This window comes from Callospermophilus lateralis, chromosome 2 (assembly GCF_048772815.1).
Source record: "Callospermophilus lateralis isolate mCalLat2 chromosome 2, mCalLat2.hap1, whole genome shotgun sequence".
Taxonomy (NCBI): domain Eukaryota; kingdom Metazoa; phylum Chordata; class Mammalia; order Rodentia; family Sciuridae; genus Callospermophilus; species Callospermophilus lateralis.
This window is the reverse complement of record NC_135306.1, coordinates 169,858,376-169,876,594: the sequence shown is the minus strand read 5'-3', so window position 1 is coordinate 169,876,594 and position 18,219 is coordinate 169,858,376. Positions and strand designations below refer to the sequence as shown.

Here is an 18,219-nt window from a genome sequence, read left to right as displayed (position 1 = left end):
TGCTCTGTGGCTTATAAATAGCATGTAATAAAGTGAAATCTAAATATGCTATTGTACAGACTATAATCACTGAGTTAACTCACTGTCAGGGTAGTGATCAGGATAAGAGAGTGTGTGTTTGTATGTGTGTGTATGCATGCACGTGCCAAGCACACTTCTACAAGTCTGAACAAATGAAATAAGAATTCAGAGTTTGGCTGGGGATGTGGCTCAAGCGGTAGCGCGCTCACCTGGCATGCGTGCGGCCCGGGTTCGATCCTCAGTACCACATACAAACGGGGATGTTGTGTCCACCGAAAACTAAAAAATAAATATTGAAACACTCTCTCTCTCTCTCTCTCTCTCTCTCTCTCTCTCTCTCTCTTTAAAAAAAAAAGAATTCAGAGTTTGGATAAAATATGATAGACTATGATTCAGAGATAATTTTTCCAGCAGTGAGACAGAACTCAAGGTGGATCAAGGACCTAGGAATTAAACCAGAGACAACACTGCATTTATGAGAAGAAAAAGTAGGCCCAAATCTCTATTATGTCGGATTAGGCCCCAACTTCCTTAATAAGACTCCTATAGCACAATAATTAACATCAAGAATCAATAAATGGGATGAATTCAAACTAGAAAGCTAGTTTGAATTGTGGCTTCAGGATGAATTTAAAAGAATAAAATGAGTAAGCCATGAACTTCCCAATGGCTAGGAAGCTTTTATTTTTTAGTATCCACACAGAGATAGTTTGCCCAATAAATGACTGGATGATTGAAAAAAGTTACCAAATAAAAAAAAGAAAATCCATTTGCGGTGAATGTGAAAGATCACTGATCTGAATCCCAGGTTTGGTGGATTCTTCCTTTGACTAATGGGACAGTCTGCTAAGGGAGCTGAGAACAGAGGAAGAGAATCAGAGGAAGATCTCATGCTAGGCTTGGTTGGCAACTATTAATGTAAGGTAGGTAGAGGAAAACCCAAGGCAATGGAGATAACCAGCCTGGCTACCCAGCTGAATGGTTCCTTTTATCTTTCTGGTTTGAGGTAATCTTCTACCTGTATACTGAGATTTTCTAGCTAGGCCCGGATAAAAGCTGAAGCAAGGAAAAAAGTGTAAGTCTTGGTAGCATAGAAAGTGTCGAACTACTTAAATAGCAATGACTTTTCTTATGACGATTTGTGCAACTAGGTCTGAAAAAGCCATTTCTCAATTTCTAACCTATGTATTAAAAAAATAAAGCAGAAAGTCCTGCCACACTAAAATTCTTCAGAGCAATGGTATTGCCTGGGAAATCTTGTGTTACTGATTTTAAATGTTTTTATGACATTCTGTAGCACTGACTCCTGGGAAGACTCCCTCCTATCCTTGCGGCTTTGTGTTCGACAGTGCGTGAAGTTTACACACTATGGAGGGGGTATGGTGGGGTGGTAAGACTAAAGTTTGGGAGGTAGATCCATGTCCAAAGTTTTGTTTCTATACTTATGTTACTGAAACCTTAGTGACTTACATTCTCTGGGCCTTTGTATTTCCAAGTCTATAAAATGGGTCTAATACAGCTGTCCCATATGGCTGTCCTAAGGAACATTAAGCCTAGTGTGTTACCTAGAGTGTAATAATGTTCAATAAATGTAGGTGCAATGGGTTCCAGCAATCAGATCCCATATTTTTCCACACACCTCCAATGATCTCCCAAGACCTCACGTAAAGAGCATGTTATGTCATACGCCAAAGAGTAAAAATATCAAGAAAATGAATACATAGAATCTCCTCTATCCATTCCACAAATACTGGCTAATTCTAAAGCTAAAGCACCCCCATCCTTTTCCCACTCTTCTTGAAGAGAGGCTGTGGAATCCATAAAGTATGAGCAATGAAAAAAAGGTTAGAGGCAAGGTCAAAGAGGTAAATATGCAAAATAAAAAACAACCACCACCAAAAGGCATATTGTACACCAAAGGTCTAAGCACCTTACATGGAATATTTAACACTCCCATTTGTAAATATGTGCAGTCATATGATCCATAACAACAGGGATATAAATGAATTAGGTGATTGCATCATTGTATGAACATCATATATGCACTTACACAGATTAAGAAGGCTATGTTGTCACTAAGTGATGTATCTAATGAGACCACCATCTTATATGCTGCCTGTTATTAACCAAAACATCATGATCTAGAGCATAATTAGTATTCATAAATAGGTATTCATATTTCATTCCTGTTTCAAATGAAATCGCTAATATGTAAGTAAATTCACCTGCCCAAAGTCACAGAGTTAACAAGTGGCTGAGGATGGCAGAAAATAATACTTCGAAGGGACCAAAGAATTTATGGAGGCAAGAAATTCTAGCTTAGCAGGGACAGATCCTCTCTCTCCTATTTTTTTTTTTTTTCTGTTCTTGAAAGAGAACAATGTCAAGACACAATAAAACTTTTGGAGGAAAGAAGCAAAATAATGTATAGCAAGAAAACAGCAGTGTCTCCAGGAATTTTTGGCTGGATATTACTAAAGTAGGAATTTGAGGCCTTTCCCTGGCCTGAAATTTAGGAGGACAAGCAGTGCCCTTCCTCTGCAATCCCACTTGGGCAGCATGTGGATGGCAGGTCACTGGGAACAAGAGTGCTATCTATCAGGCCACTTTAATTCTAGAGAATTGAAAGAGCCAATGAGTTCTGAAAGGTAGAATGGAGAGAGCAGTTAAAGGTTGGCTTCCTCCAGGCTGCCCAGCTCAAGTCTGCAGGGTGAAAAGGAGCCAATGGTTTCTATGGAAACTGTCCAGACACAATACTATAACTAGTCAAAGCCACAATACTTCAGAAGTCTAGAAAGTGCCTTAAATAGAGCACATCAAAATGGAGCAAGACACACTTCGATTTCTCAGAGCCTGACACTGGATTGAGCCTGACACCAGATTTCTGCCCTTCCAAGTCTTCTAAAACAGACTTCAGAAGGATTGTCAAGCACATTAAAAAAAAAATCCACTCATCAGATATGTAGTCTGTCACTGACTGACCTTGGAATACCCTTCCTCTTGATGGGTTCTGGAAGGGAGGCTGTCCCCAGCCCTTCTTTACCCTAGGCCCCAGGGAGCAAGCCCTGGGGCTGAACAGTCATTTTAACTTTAATGGCATCATTAATGAGAACCAACAATGCATGCTTGGAATGCAAAAAAAATTCTCTGTAATTGGACTGGATCGCTTTCCATAAGGATTTTCAGTGGTTTCTGGAGAGATCAACATTTTTCCCTTAACCACCATTATCTAGCTGTCTAGCCACGAGTGATTGAACAGAAACCAGTGGTCTCCATTCTTCAGCTGTCAGTAAACCTACCTCCAGTGCCAAATAGAACAGCACTTCTGTGTCACTACAACTTTCTATAGAACCCCCCCCCCAAATCTCACAAATAGTCCTGCCACCCTCTGAAAAGCTGGAAGGTGCATTCCTCTGCAGAGAATGGATGGCACTGATTCCAAAAGATTCAAAGAACAGCCATTTTAAGAAGGTCCCATTTGGAAAAGATATTTAAGCAAAGCTGCACCTGATGAAGTAAAATAGAATTAGCCGCTTCAGTAGCAAAGGCCTCTCAGATTCATTCTGAGGTAGACTGGCTTCTTTGCTCCCAAGTGGAACGAACTCAACAACAATATATCACAGTTAACTGTGATCACAGTTCCATGGAATTTCAGCCAGTGCTGAGAGCACACCGAGGTGCACTTAATATTCCCCAATCTGTAATCAACCTTTTGTACATTTGTTCCTAATCACAGGATACAGTTTCATCTTAATGAACTGTTTTCTTATCGTATTACACTTGGTCATTTCAGCACGCCTAATGGCCCATTTGGTAGGTTAAATTACAATTAAGGTCCCTTGGTTTTTGTTTCCTGGCAAGTCTTGGAGGGATTTGATTTTTTTTTCCCCTTTCCATTGCTTGATTTCAAGGGCAAAATCACTAACAATCAAAGACATACCTATTGCAGTCCACGTGGAGCAGGAGGTGAGAGGCACTCACTGACAGTGCGACCTTGTGCCACTGCCCGTCCGCCATTCGGTATGGAAGTGCCTCTGTCCTGGGCTTCCCCTTATGTATGTAGTGATATCGAATCTCATCCCTCAGGCCACTGCTCTCCAGTTCAAAATAGCTGTGTAAAGAAAGAAAATTTTGTTTTATTTTTGGTTCTGAATATCATAGCTATCGCCAATCCCCACCCTTTATTACGAGGTTCCTCAAAATCTAAAATTAGCTAAACACAACACAAAAACCATGACTTGAAATCAATTGTACTGTAAGGGACCCAATTCACCTATTGTCTGACAGCCCTTGTGGTGACACCTGGAGCCTCTGAAAAGGAGATCAATTGAGCCACTGTGAGGTAAGAAGCCACAAGCTAATTAGCAAAGCATGGGGCTGTTTCTCTCAAATACATAAAAGCACCGTTCAGAATCCTTCTTCTATTAGGCCATTTGGGTCAAAAGAATGTATTGATGTTTATTTTTAGAACTCCCATTTTAACTTTTTCAAGAACTAATGAGAAATAAAAAGCTTGTTGGACATCAGGGATTCAAATAAATTACAAGAATACATAGATTATTAAAGATTACCCCCCCCCTTAAACCAAAGGCTATATCTGGACAATTCCTAGAAGATGAGTAGGGGAGAAAAGGTTGAAGCTACTCACATATCAATCAGCATTTCAAATTATCCCAGAATGAAACATGCATTTGGATTTTTCTTTCCCAAGATTATCATGTTTTCCAGATCCATGAGACATCCCTAGTGCCACCACTGGAGACTGCAGCAAGTAACTTTGGGAACACTCCTCCCATACCCCCCAGTGCTGGCACTTTCATGGGGAGCAGAGGATTTGTCTTCCATGCTTCTCTTCTGAAATGTGTCATTGACATGAGACCTGACCTCACTGACAGACATCATACTAGCAGGTCACCCACAAAACCGCATAAAACTGATTTTAAAGATTTAAAAACTGAAATTCAAGGATTAAATAACACACCCAAGACAGGATTTAAACTCATTCAAATGTAACTGTGCACTTTCTAAGCACTTTGCTGCCATCCTAGAGGCAGGCACCAGAGATGCCCTCAAGCAGGAGCAAGATTACCTCAACCAGCACTAACCTCCAGCAACACATTCAGGTGACAGTCGAAAAGCTGCTCACTGAGATGGTGACCAGTTTAATCCTGAGATTTAGAAGGACCTGCTGTGTCTCCTCTAATCCACTGAGTTGGCCTGACCTCACCAGCTAGACTGTTTAATCAAAAATACAAAATGCATCTTCCATGAGGACCGAAATGAATATATCATGAAACTCAACCTCTATTATGCATGATTCCCAAATCTCATGTCAGAGAACAAATGCATATTTCTTGCTTGTCTTTCACAGGAGATCTTCCCAAGAGAAGTTCAAGGGAAGCGGAGAATCAAGGCTAGCTCTGGCCTCTCTTATTTGAAACACAACAAAAAATCAGGCCTGAACTGAAGAAGTTCCTTATATGAGAGCAGCCAGCTCCTGGGGCCAGGTACATACTTATTGGCAATAATTAATAAAATACATGTTATACGACCAAAAAGGAAGAAATTACTTAACATTTATTCTAAAGAGACTCTCCAATTTCTTTTAAGCAACTAAAACATTAGAAGAGTCAAACAATGCCAGAACTTAAAAGTCAAGGCCTTAAAGACTATCTAGTCATGCACTAATTCATTCAATATGTCTTCCTGAACACATAGTGAAGAAATGAAAAAGCATTTAAAATACAGATCCCTATCTCACTTGTTTTCAGACTAGTGAAGAAAGAAAAATGAATAAAATGTCCCTCCTTAACCAACAACAACAACAACAACAAAAAACACCAAACAAGTAGAAAGCATCCTAAGAGCAGCAAAGTCAAGAGAAGCTACTGCTTATTGAGTGACCACTATGTGCCAGGAATATGTGAAATGCTTTCATAGACATTATCCCATTTCATTTCTTTAATGCAGATATTATTATTCCTATTTTACAGATGAGCTCACATATGATCAGAGATACTAGGTGCTTTGCCAAGACCATGTAGCTCCAATATAGAAGAACCAGGATCTTATATTTGAGACCTTACCAAGATTCATACCCTTGTCTTGACCCAAAAGTGACTCCTAAGGGAAGAAACATGACTAAAAGGACTTCAATCAATGACAACCTGAAATGTTCAGAGATGGGCTGATAAAATCATTAAGGAGGAAGGTAAATACATTTAACCAGATTTAATCATTATCCCTGGGGTTATGGCCTCATTGAGCAAGTGCTTAATGTATTATAAAAACATCATTTAAAGATCACTTTACAAAGCACTGGAGTAAGTGATTACCTTGTGGTAATCACAAATATATAGCTATGAGAAAAAAATCTGCCCTAATATTATGCTAGCAAATACTTCTGTCTTAGGCTAATATTTCTGACAACATCATGTATATATTCAAAAGGTGATATTATCTCAAACAACTTGGAAGAACTTCAATATGATGTGTTTTTAAAAATAATATGTTAGATAACTGCTGAAACGGCACCAGGGATTAAAAAAAAAATACTGGATGGCTAAGTGACATCCAGATAAAATTGCTTCATGAAGTGAATAAGGCAATTTTTCCAGGCAGTAACCCTCTGCTAATAGAGATGTGAGGCTTAGTCCTGATAGCAACTTGGAAGAGATGGTCACTGGCCTGATGGGATTTGGCTATCGCCTGGGGGAAGACCCGTAATACATAGCAGAGCTTGTTACCCAAAGTGAAATCAGAGCAATAGCAGCAGCAACAGCATTATCCCTGCAAATTCAGATTATTGGGCTCCACCCAAGCTCTATGAAATCAGAATCTGCATTTCAAAAAGATCCCAGATGATTCATGTGCACATTAAAGTTTAGGAAGCACTGTAGTGGAGTAGACCAGGTGCTGCTATACTTCCTGGCCAGTTGGTCACGGTGAGGGTAGCAGAAGTTTGATGCTACAAGCCAGAGACTAGGAGCCCTGTAGTGCTGGCAGGAAAAGGAAAGATACTGGAAGTGATCACAAGCAAGTGTCTAGAGAGCAACGTAGCTCTAACAGTTCAACTCTTTAGGCTCAAGTGTTGTGGGGTCTTCCTGAGAGTCTGCAGAGGGAGTGGAGGCGGCAGCTCTATGGATGATGAAACCATCAGCCAGGTTTTATGAGCAGCACTTCTCCCCTTAGCCTTGGACCTGAGCCACGTGTGCTGTTCCAATGAACTGTTCTGGCTCCCAGGAAAAGCTGCTCGTCTCGCAAATATTTGAAAACAGCAATGATATCCCTATTTTTTTTTCAAGCCTGTTTCCCATGTAGACTAGAAACCCCTCCTGGATAAGGATCCTACCCAATTCCTCTTTCTAGATACTTCCCCATATTGGTCAATACACTCTAGGCCTGGTCAAATAAATCAATTTTGCACTGAAATACAGCATCCAGGGATAAAGGCACTGGTGCAGACGTGGTCCAAAGCAAAGTACAGTGACATTATCACCTGCTTTGCTCTGGGCTATGTGAGACCATGAATGCCTCCTAATGTTCACACTGACTTTCTCATGAACTAACGCCCCAAGTCCTTTTCACACAAAACGCTATGAACACAAATCTTCACCTCCTATGTTTCCATGGCTGAGGTTTTTTTTAAAACCAAAGCCTTTGCTTAAGTGCTAGGCAGACCATACTCCAAAATCTGAATAATTCCCCAAAGCCACTCTTGAATATTAGATACAATCTTTATGACCTGGAACTGAAGTTAAATTTCATGGGATGATCTGAATTCCCTGTTATATTTGGAAGTCAAGTTTGCAACAAAAATTCCAAAAATATGGTACATCAAGCAAGCCATTTTTATTAAAATGCTTGTCATTTTCCCCAAAATTAATGCCTGAATATCCCATTTTAAGATTTCTCTCTCACACACATGCACACGACTATAAGGGTAGACAAACTCAAGATGTTAAAGTGGTTGCTGGGTGAATGTGTTGTTTCTGTATACAAGGATTAAAAATTATAAAAGTTAATTTTAGATGATAACCAGCACTAATTCATTAGCAAAGGTCGGAAGTTTCTTAGAACAGTCTTCCTTTCCTAGGTATTCCATGAGGACATATATTATCTTTCTAGAAAAATACATCATATCCCAGAAAGCCCCAGAGTTAGTGCTGTACCTACTGACATTCCAACTGTGTCCTCTTTGTAGCCCTGAAAAAGCTATTGTTTTGTGGGAATCTGGTTGAGAGGTCAAGGCCAGGTGGACTTAGGAAACAAGGCTACACTGCTATTCATGCTTTACTTTTGTTGAGATTCCCAGGGAGAAAACCAAGCAGGAATCTAGCTACTTGCTATAAAGGGAACCAAGTACACTACAGGAGTAGAGAGAGCACCAGGGTGGACCCAGTTTCCTAAATCCTAAAAAATCCCAAAGATAATGAAAAAATTAGTTTCCCAGCATTGTGTTTACAATTTTATAGGACCTCAATAAAAGTTAACTCTGCTTCTAAAAATGATAACGGAATCAGTGATAACAAAAACAATATAGCGAACATTAGTTATATAACAATAGATAATTCTTTCTGAATTCTTATCACTATCAGGAGGACTGCCTTTAGAGCTTCATATTTCACATCAAAACCCCATCCCCACAACAAACCTGTTATTTGTTATTTGCTTTAACAAATGCTCTTGTTGCATTAACTATGGGCAGGGCACTATTCTACAAATGCTTATTCACTTAAGCCTAAAATACACTTAAAATTACCAACTATGATCATCCACATTTTGTGGAGGATGGAAGTCAGAAAGGTTAAATAACTTGCTCAAGACAACACAGAGATAAGCAGCACTGGGATTTAAACCAGAGAAGTCTGGCCCTAGGTTCTTGCTTTGTATACCAATCCAAGTCCATACTTTAACCATTACCACATTTTTAAATTTATATATGACAGCAGAAAGCATTATAATTCTTATTACATATATAGAGCACAATTTTTCATATTTCGGGTTGTATACATAGTATATTCACACCAATTCATGTCTTCATACCTGTACTTTGGATAATAATGAACATCACATTCCACAATCATTAATTACCCCATGCCCCCTCCCCTTCTCCTCCAACCGCTCTAATCATCACCTCATTTTACAGATAAGAAATTAAACATTTGAAGCTCATACAGCTATAGATGACAGAAGTTTCATTTAAACCCAGGTCTGATAAACAACAAAGTGGGTGCTCCCAATGCTGGCATTCTAGAACTTTCTACTGTATCCAGTGGTATTCTCTTCCATATTTTTATTGGTTCATTATAGTTGTACATAATGGTGGGGTTGGTTGTTACATATGCATACATGCACATAATATAACAGTATAATTTGGCCAATATCACTCTACAGTATATCCCTTTTTCCTCCCCTCCTCCCTCCATCTGGTCCCTTTCCTCTACTGATATTCCTCCTATTTTCATGAGATTCCCCCCTACATCTTTCTTTTCCTTTTTCCTCTTTAGCTTCCACATGAGATAAAATGTGACCCTTCACTTTCTGAGTTTGGCTGATTTCATTAACATAATTCTCTCAAGTTCCATCCATTTTTTAGCAAACAATTTCATCTTCTTCATGGTTGAATAAAACTCCATAATAGCGCACGCACACAAACACACGACATTTTCTTTATCCATTCATCCACTGACAGACTCCTTATCTGGTTCCACGCTTTAGCTATTGTGAATTGTGCCGCTATAAACATGGGTATACGTGGATCATTATAGTATGCAGACTTTAATTCAGTAGGATAAATACCTAACAGTAGTATAGCTGGGTTATATGGTAGAAAGCATTTTAAATGTATTATCTTTAATTCTGCCAGCAATATTACATGATAGTTTTATTGACATTAGAGATTTGAAAAGGGAGACACAAAACGATAAAGTGTCTTGCCTGAAGTCATGGAATCCTAAGATTCAAATCCAGATCTTCTTAATTCTAGGACCTGTGTTCTTTCCATCCCACTGTGCTCCTTCCTCTCTGGGACGGAGGCATGATCATGTCAGGATCAGACAGGGCAAGAGTTCCAGGGTACTCAGGCAGCCCCCATCCATGAACCCCTTGATGCCCTGTACTACCAAGTCATCCTGCAGAGTCAGGTGCCCGCCCATTTCCTAAGCTCTCACCATCACCCAGGAGAAAAATGTCACCCCTGTTTCTGTTAAAGCTCTTGTCTTCTCTTTGCCCAATCCTGGGATAACAAAAAAAAATCCAAACATACCAGGAAGGTATCCTGTGTCCTCACTTGGGCTGGGGTTCTCAAGTACTGTAAGTACTTAAAAACGAGATGGTGGGACGGTTTCTAAGTGATCAGTAATGCAAAGACCACTGCCTGGGTGTACTGAGAATTGACATGCAACCTAAACCACTACAGACAAATTAAGGAAATTTGGGCAGATCATGTTCCTGCTTTTCTGTGCCTCAGTTTCTCCCATCTGTCCAGTGAAGTGATTGACTCCAATTCACAGAGCCCTAGGATTCCTTGGAAGGCCCTTAGCATCTAGGGCAGAGAGAATAGATAGGACTACAACCTCCTTTAATCAGAGAAGCTTTACTTTGATTTGTTACATAAATTGGAATTTCCCCCAAATGATTGCACTTGAATAAGAGATTTACTTCCAAAAATAGTTTTAAATGACTAAATTTATTTGAGTCTTTGAGGTCCAGCTCAAGTCTAAATTCCTATAATTCATGGCCTACTTTGCAAATTGATAAACCTGAAAAGAAAATGAATAATTGACCCTTAGTTTTGTTTAACCCTTGACATTTTGTCAATATGCCTTCCAGGCTCCTTAGCAGCTTGTAGGAGGGAGGACAGGAGATGGCAGATGTAGCAGATATAGCCAATATCCATACCCTGTCCTTCTGCCTAGCACATACTATACCATATTTCCTGTCCTCTTGAATCCAGGAGGGACCCTATGGCTAGCTGTAACTAACAAAACATGGCAGAGATGATATGCATAATGTCCAGGCCAAGACACTTAAGAGAAGGTGTTCTTATCGGTGGCAGTCGTACAGGGTCCAATGGAGGAGTCAGAGGCCTTGGTGGGTGGTGGCACCATTAGATGAAATGAGTCTGGGTCCATAAGTGACTGCATGACCCATAAATACCATTCTTCATACAGACTAAAACTGAGCTGGATTGTAAACAAAAATGAACTTTCACTGATAATAATAAACATACTTAGAGGTTTCTAGACTACATTGACTCATTAGAGAGAGGTACAGGAACACGAAAACTAAAAAGAAAGGCAGAAAACTGAGAAGTAACCATGGACACAAAGCTATTGCTAGTCTATAAATAGGAAGAAAGTCAGGAGGCATGAAGACAGTCACCTCCTATACGACAGAGAACCCGCATTCCATGCCTAATACTGTGTGAGAAATTGTTTTCCAAAGACAGCCACAGCTATACCTCCCATCGTCACGCTCTTCTACCAAGAGATCCTGACATTCCTATAATTGAAAGGTGGGAACTCTCTCCCCTCCCCTAGAATCTAGGTGACTCTGTCCACAGCTGGGCAACAAATGCATAAATGCAGTTTTTCTCTTATTTACCCAAACAGTTGTGCTTGAAGCCCTGAGTCACCCTGTAAGAAGCCCAACCATTCTGAAGCCACCATACAATGAGGAAGCCCTGTCCACACTAGAAAGGTAACATGTGGGTGCTCTAGTTGACCATCCCATCTGGGGCCCCAGACAATGGCCATTATAAGCAAGTAGCAAAGTGAGTGAAAACAGCTCCAGATGGCTTCCCCTGCTGTCCACGCTTCCCAGATGAAGCCACAGATATTGTAGAACAGAGATGAGCCACCTCCTCTGGGCTCTGTCCAAATTTCTGACCTACAGAATCTGAGTGTAACTAGTTTTGGGTCAGTTTTTTGCACATTAACAGAAATTGGAACACTCTAGCTTTAGGTATACAGATTTTGACCTTTAAAAATTGAGACTTAAAATTTATGTATGTCTTTACTAAATGCCTGGGGTCACTGGCATTTAGTAAAATCAAATCTCAAAGTGACAGCTTGTAAGTAAGCTTACAGATTTACAACTACACAGGTCAAGTCTAAACAAATGGAAGAAAATGTGTAGTTATAAATTAGTTCATTGTTAGTTCATTGTTAGTGCATAGAAATACTGCTGATTTTTGTGAGTTGATTACTGTATTCACTTAATATTTCTAACAGGGTTTTGGTGGAGCTTGTACCACTTTTATATAAGATCATATGATCAGCAAATAGTAACAGCCCTAAAAATTCTGCCATTTCAACAGCATGGATAGAATTGGAGAATATTATGCTAGTGAAAAAGTCAAGACACAGAAGGTAAATACTGCACATTCTTACCTATATGTGTAATTAAAAAATAATTGAACTCACAGAAGTAGCAAGAATTGTGTTTACAGAAGGTAGGGGTCAAGGGTCCTGATGGTAAAAGGGTATAAAATCTCAGATAAAATAACTTCTTTTTTTTTCAGTTCTAGTGTAGACCATGGAGAATCAACTCAACAATAAGAATATTGAACATTTCAAAATTGCTAAGAGTGAATGTCAAAAGTTTACACCACAAAAATGTTAAGAATCTGAGGTGATGGGTATATTAATTATTCTATAACTGTATTCATTAATCATAACATCACTTCATGCCCCATAAATTTATATAATTATACATTTTCAGATTCCAATTTAAAACGTAAATTATTGATAGCTAAAACATAGGCCAGGTGTGGTGGCATGCCTATGATCTCAGCTGCTCAGAAGGCTGGTGCAGAAGGATCATAAATTCAAGGTCAACCTGGGCAACTTAAACCAGGTCTCAAAAGTTTTTTTTTTTTAATTTAATGTAATTTATAAAATGGCTAGGGACATAGCTCAATGGTAAAACCCTGCTGGGTTCAATTTCTAGTACTAAAATATAAATAAAAATTAAAAACTAAAAAACCTTTAAAAAATGGTATTCAACCCCAAAAATGTAACTTAATATCGATAAACCAGCAAGATTTTCAGCAGTTATTCAACAAATTTGATATTTTTCTCATTATCCACAATCCTTCATGGATCAAGTCTTCATATCCCAACAAGACAAGGATCTGGGCACTTGTCTTTCAATCTACAGTGCTATTTGACAAAGTTAAAGAAAAGTCCTAACTGATCCGGAAAAACATCTAATACCCCCAACTTTTCATGTCTTTATTCAAGGCCATGTAGTATAGAGAAAAGGGAATAATCCCTAGAAATAAAGGGCTCCGGAGCCCAGCCAATCTCTGTCCAACCCCTGCCTCTGCCTTTTTAGTCCAGGTGTTTATGGGGGTGACACACTTCATTTCCTTCCCTCCTTTCTTTTTCTACTAGAAAACAAAACATCTACTTCACAGTTCTTTATTTTAACAGAGCATTTGTAAATCACCTTATGAAGAGCTAATGGCCAGTACTGATTATGATTTCCCTTTCGGATCCCTTTCTGCCTCCATGGAAATAAACAGCCTCAGAGAGGTGTGGTGCTGCTCAAAGCGTATACTGCCTGCCTTTTCTCACAAGGAAGTGTGTGTCTGCCTTCTCCTTTCATTTGTTTAGACTTGACCTGATGTTATTTGTATTGTAAAGTTACATATTAGTTCTTATGCTCAATACTCTCAGCAAACATCTAGCAAAAGATTAATAGTGACAGCAATTACAAAACCTCTTTTATTGAAAATAAGACATTCACTGTTAAATGAAATGTAAAATAAAGCTCTATATCAATTCAAAACAGCTCTATTGCAGTCTTCAAAATCCACATGGTATCAGGCCCTGCTGTTCTGACTAAAGCAAGGGCTGGCTTCTTACTTCCCAGAAACTAAGGACCAGGAAAAAAAGACATGGAACCTTAGGAAAGTCGAGATTAAAAAAAAAATTAAAATTGGAAGAAGAAATTTAAAACGAAAGCAATGACACAATTTACAGGGACAAAGATAGAAGGGATAGGTTTTTTTAAATGTTTTTATTAGTGCATTATAATTATACACAATAGCCAGGTTCACTTTCATAATTGCATACAAGAAAACTTGCTCCATTTCAGGTAGTCTGTTTTTGAATGCCAAAACCTACAAATAAAACTAAATAAAAATATTTATTAGCAAACAAGTCCAAGGCACAGAGCCTAGAACTGCACAACTGCATCTCATCTTAAGCCTGAGGTACAGCTTTGGACCTCCAGGAACTCAAAATTAAGATGTGCATGAATATCAAGAAATAGGAATGAAGGCTGATGATGTAGCTCAGTGATAAAGTGCTTGCCTAGCATGTAGAAGGCTCTGGGTTCAATATTTAGTACTGAAAAGAGAGAGAGAGAGGTGTTGCGGGGGGGGGGGGGATGTTGGGGAAGGAAGGAGTAAAATAGTAGTAACATTGTTGTTATAGCTAAAGATATAGTAATGGCCAACACATATATAGCACTTTCTCCACAACTTTTACTAACGGTTTACAGAGAATATTATTGTTCTAAAACAAGAAATATAATCTTCAATTTTTAAATTTTTATTAAGTTTTTATGTTCAGAATAAATTCATCTATTTCAAAAACAAATAAATTAATATATCTATAAAAGTATTCAGTGAAAATTTCTCTCCCATCCTACACCCAATCTTCCTAGTACTCAATGCCCCTCAGAGGCAACCACAGGTGCCTTGGGTTTTCTTCCAAAGTTTCTTTTTTTAAATTTTATTTATTTACTCTAATTTGTTATTTGTTATACATGATAGCAGAATGCATTTCAATTCATAGTACACATATAGAGTACAATTATTCATGTCTCTGGTTGCTCACAAAGTACAGTCACTCAATTCGTGTCTTCATACGTGTACTTAGGGTAGTGATGTTCATCTCATTCCATCATATTTCCTACCCTCACGACCCCCTCCTTCCCCTTTGCCCTATCCAAAGTTCCTCCATTCCTCCCATGCACTCCCGCCAATCCCCATTATGAATCAGCATCCACATGTCAGAGAAAACATTCGACATTTGGTTTTTGGAGATTGGTTTAGTTCACTTAGCAATATATTCTCCAACTCCATCCATTTAACTGCAAATGCCATGATTTTATTCCCCCTTCTAATGCTGAGTAATAATGTGTGGTGTAGATAGACCACATTCTTTATCCATTCATCTATTAAAGAGAATCTAGGTTGGTTCCACAATTTAGCTAATGTGAACTATGCTGCTATAAACATTGATGTGGCTGTATCACTGTAGTATGCTATTTTTAAGTCCTTTGGGTATAAACTGAGAAGTGGATAGCTGGGTCAAATGGTGGTTCCATCCCAAGTTTTGTAAGGAATCTCCATACTGCTTTCCATATCAGTTACACCAATTTGCAGTCCCACCAGCAATGTAAGAGTCTTTTTCCCCACATCCTCGCCAACACTTGATGCTTGTATTCTTGATAACTGCCATTCTGACTGGAGTAAGATGAAATTTTAGAGTACTTTTGATTTGCATTTCTCTAATTGCTAGAGATGTTGAAACTTTTTTTTCATATATTTGCTGATTGATTGTATATCCTCTTCTGAAAAGTGTGTGTTCAGTTCCTTGGCCCATTTATTAATTGGGTTGTTTTGTTGTTGTTGTTTTGGTGTTACATTTTTGAGTTCTTTATATACCCTAGAGATTGGTGCTCTATCTGATGTGCATGTGATAAAAATTTGCTCCCATTCTGTAGGCTCTCTATTCACCTCACTGATTGTTTCTTTTGCTGAGAATAAGCTTTTTAGTTTGAATCCATCCCATTTATTGATTCTTGATTTTATTTCTTGTGCCATAAGAGTCTTATTAAGGAAGTCAGGGCCTAATCCAACATGATGAAGATTTGGGCCTACTTTTTCTTCCATTAGGCACAGGGTCTCTGGTTTAATTCCTAGATCCTTGATCCACTTTGAATTAAGTTTTGTGCATGGTGAGAGACAGGGGCTTAATTTCATTTTCAAAGTTTTCTTTTTAATTTTTTAAAATACCTTCAGACTTGAAGAAAAAATTACAAATATAATATGGAGTCCTACGTAACCCTCACCCAGTTTTCCCTATTATTAATATCTCACATTAGTATGGTACATTATTATTAATAAACCAACATAAATTTATCATTAACTAAAGTTCATACTTCATTCAAATTTTCTTATTTTTATCTAGTATCCTTTTTCTATTCTACATTCTGATGTAGGATGTTACATTAGGTTTAATCAGCAAGTCTCCTTAGGGTCCTTGGGCTATGCCAGTTCAGACTTACTAGTTTCTTATGACCTTGATAGTTTTGAAGAACACTGGTCAGGCAGTTCATAGAATTCTCCACAGTGGGAATCTGTATAATATTTTTCACTTGAGTTGTGAGTTTGGGATGGAAGAGCACAAAGTCAATCCTCATTATCATATCAAGAATGCATACCAGCCAGTGATATCCCTGTTGATGTTACTCTTAGTATGTGACGTCACTGTTGATGTTACTCTTGGTGTCAACCTACCTAAATGATGCTTTGTCTGTTTGGTTTCTCCACTGTAAAGTTGCTCCTCTCCTCTTCCATTTCCATACCCAACTCTTTGGAAGGAAGTCACTGTCTGCCTCTCATACTTAAGGAGTAGGGAGTTATGTTCCACCACCTTGAAACCCTTCTGTTAGAAGACTTGTATATTTCCTTATTTGTTTATTTATTCATTCATTCAAACATTTATTTATATCAGTGTGGACTGGGTCATCATTTTGTACTTTAGGTTATAATCTAATTATCATGTTTGTTTGTTTGTTATATTGCTCAAATTGTTCTAGCCCTAGAACTTAAGAGTTTTTCACTTGGTTACTTTGACATTCCCAATGCAGTAGGGCTCTTTTTACTTCATTTAGTTTTGTTCTGAGCATTTCATTACTTGCTGGTACAACAAAATACTTAAGGTTCACCTTATATATTTCTTGACCCAGTTCTAAAATCAAACACTTCTCCAAGAGACCCAGTTCTTTTTATTGGAGAATGGTATTAGAAATCAAATTCTGGGCATTAGGTGTGCTCACTGATATTGGGGTATTATTGCTTTCAGACCCTCGCAGAGGAATACAGCAAGGAAATATACGTGTATGTGTATAATATCCACTATACACAAACATACACACCATTATAAATGTTTCTATACATATTTATATGTCTCTAAATTAAGACAAATATTCTGATATTTTAAATCCAAATCCATCACCACATGTGTTATGCTATACTCTGTTCCATACTTACCTATAATCTCACAATCCATCATCCTTTTTTATTTTTTCAAAATTGTTGATAGACTTCTTTTTTATTTATTTATGTGATGCTGAGAATCGAACCCAGTGCCTCTCACATTCCAGGCAAGTGCGCTACTGCTGAGCCATAGCCCCAGCCCTCCACCATCCTTTTAATTATTCACTTTCAATAGCTTTAAAATTGTTAGCCCATATCTTCATGAAATCAACTTTATCAACTAGAGTGAAATGTCTATATATAGTTACATTTGCCTAAAGTCTTAGAGACTCCATTTATTTCCAAAGTTACAGAAGTCACAACCTTATTCCCCAACCCTCTTTGTAGAAGTGGTTCTACACATTTGTGATACTTATTAGCTAGTTATGTTACATTCTGCATTTCAACCTGGGATCTCCTGACCTCCAAAATGGTTTTTTGGAATATGCATACATTAAGGTTCACTCTTTGTGGGTTTTGAAAAATGCATAATGTCATAGGTCCACCATTACAGAATCATATTCAGTAGTTCCACTGCCTAAAAATTCTTCTGTTCTTTACCTATTTAACCCTCCCCCAGTCTTTAAAGCCCTGAGAATCACTGATCTCTTTATCATCTTGCCTTTTTCTAGAATATCATATAAATAGAATCATACAGTATATAGCTCTTGTAGACTGGATTCTTTCACTTCGTAAAAAGCATTTAATATTCATTCATGTAGCAGTTTGGGAGAGGGATAAGGGAAGGGAAAGGGAAGATACTAGGGAATTAGATTGAACAAATTATTTGCATGTATAAATATGGAATAACAAATCCATTATATTATTATAATGAACCAATAAAATTTTTAAAAAATATCTTTTGTTCTAAAAAAAAAAGATTCATCCATTTCATCCATGTCTTTGTATTTTTGCGG

The 18,219-nt window shown here is 38.2% G+C and overlaps 1 protein-coding gene across 2 annotated transcripts in view; it reads right to left on the bottom strand.

Annotated features, from left to right (window-relative positions):
- Nell1 (neural EGFL like 1) overlaps window positions 1-18,219 on the bottom strand; it is a 787,071-nt gene that overhangs the window by 652,296 nt on the left and 116,556 nt on the right. For both annotated transcript variants that reach the window (XM_076844271.2, XM_076844272.2), the window contains exon 4: window positions 3,962-4,132. In XM_076844271.2, the coding sequence (XP_076700386.1) occupies window positions 3,962-4,132 (171 nt within the window). The remainder of the gene's footprint in view (window positions 1-3,961; window positions 4,133-18,219) is intronic.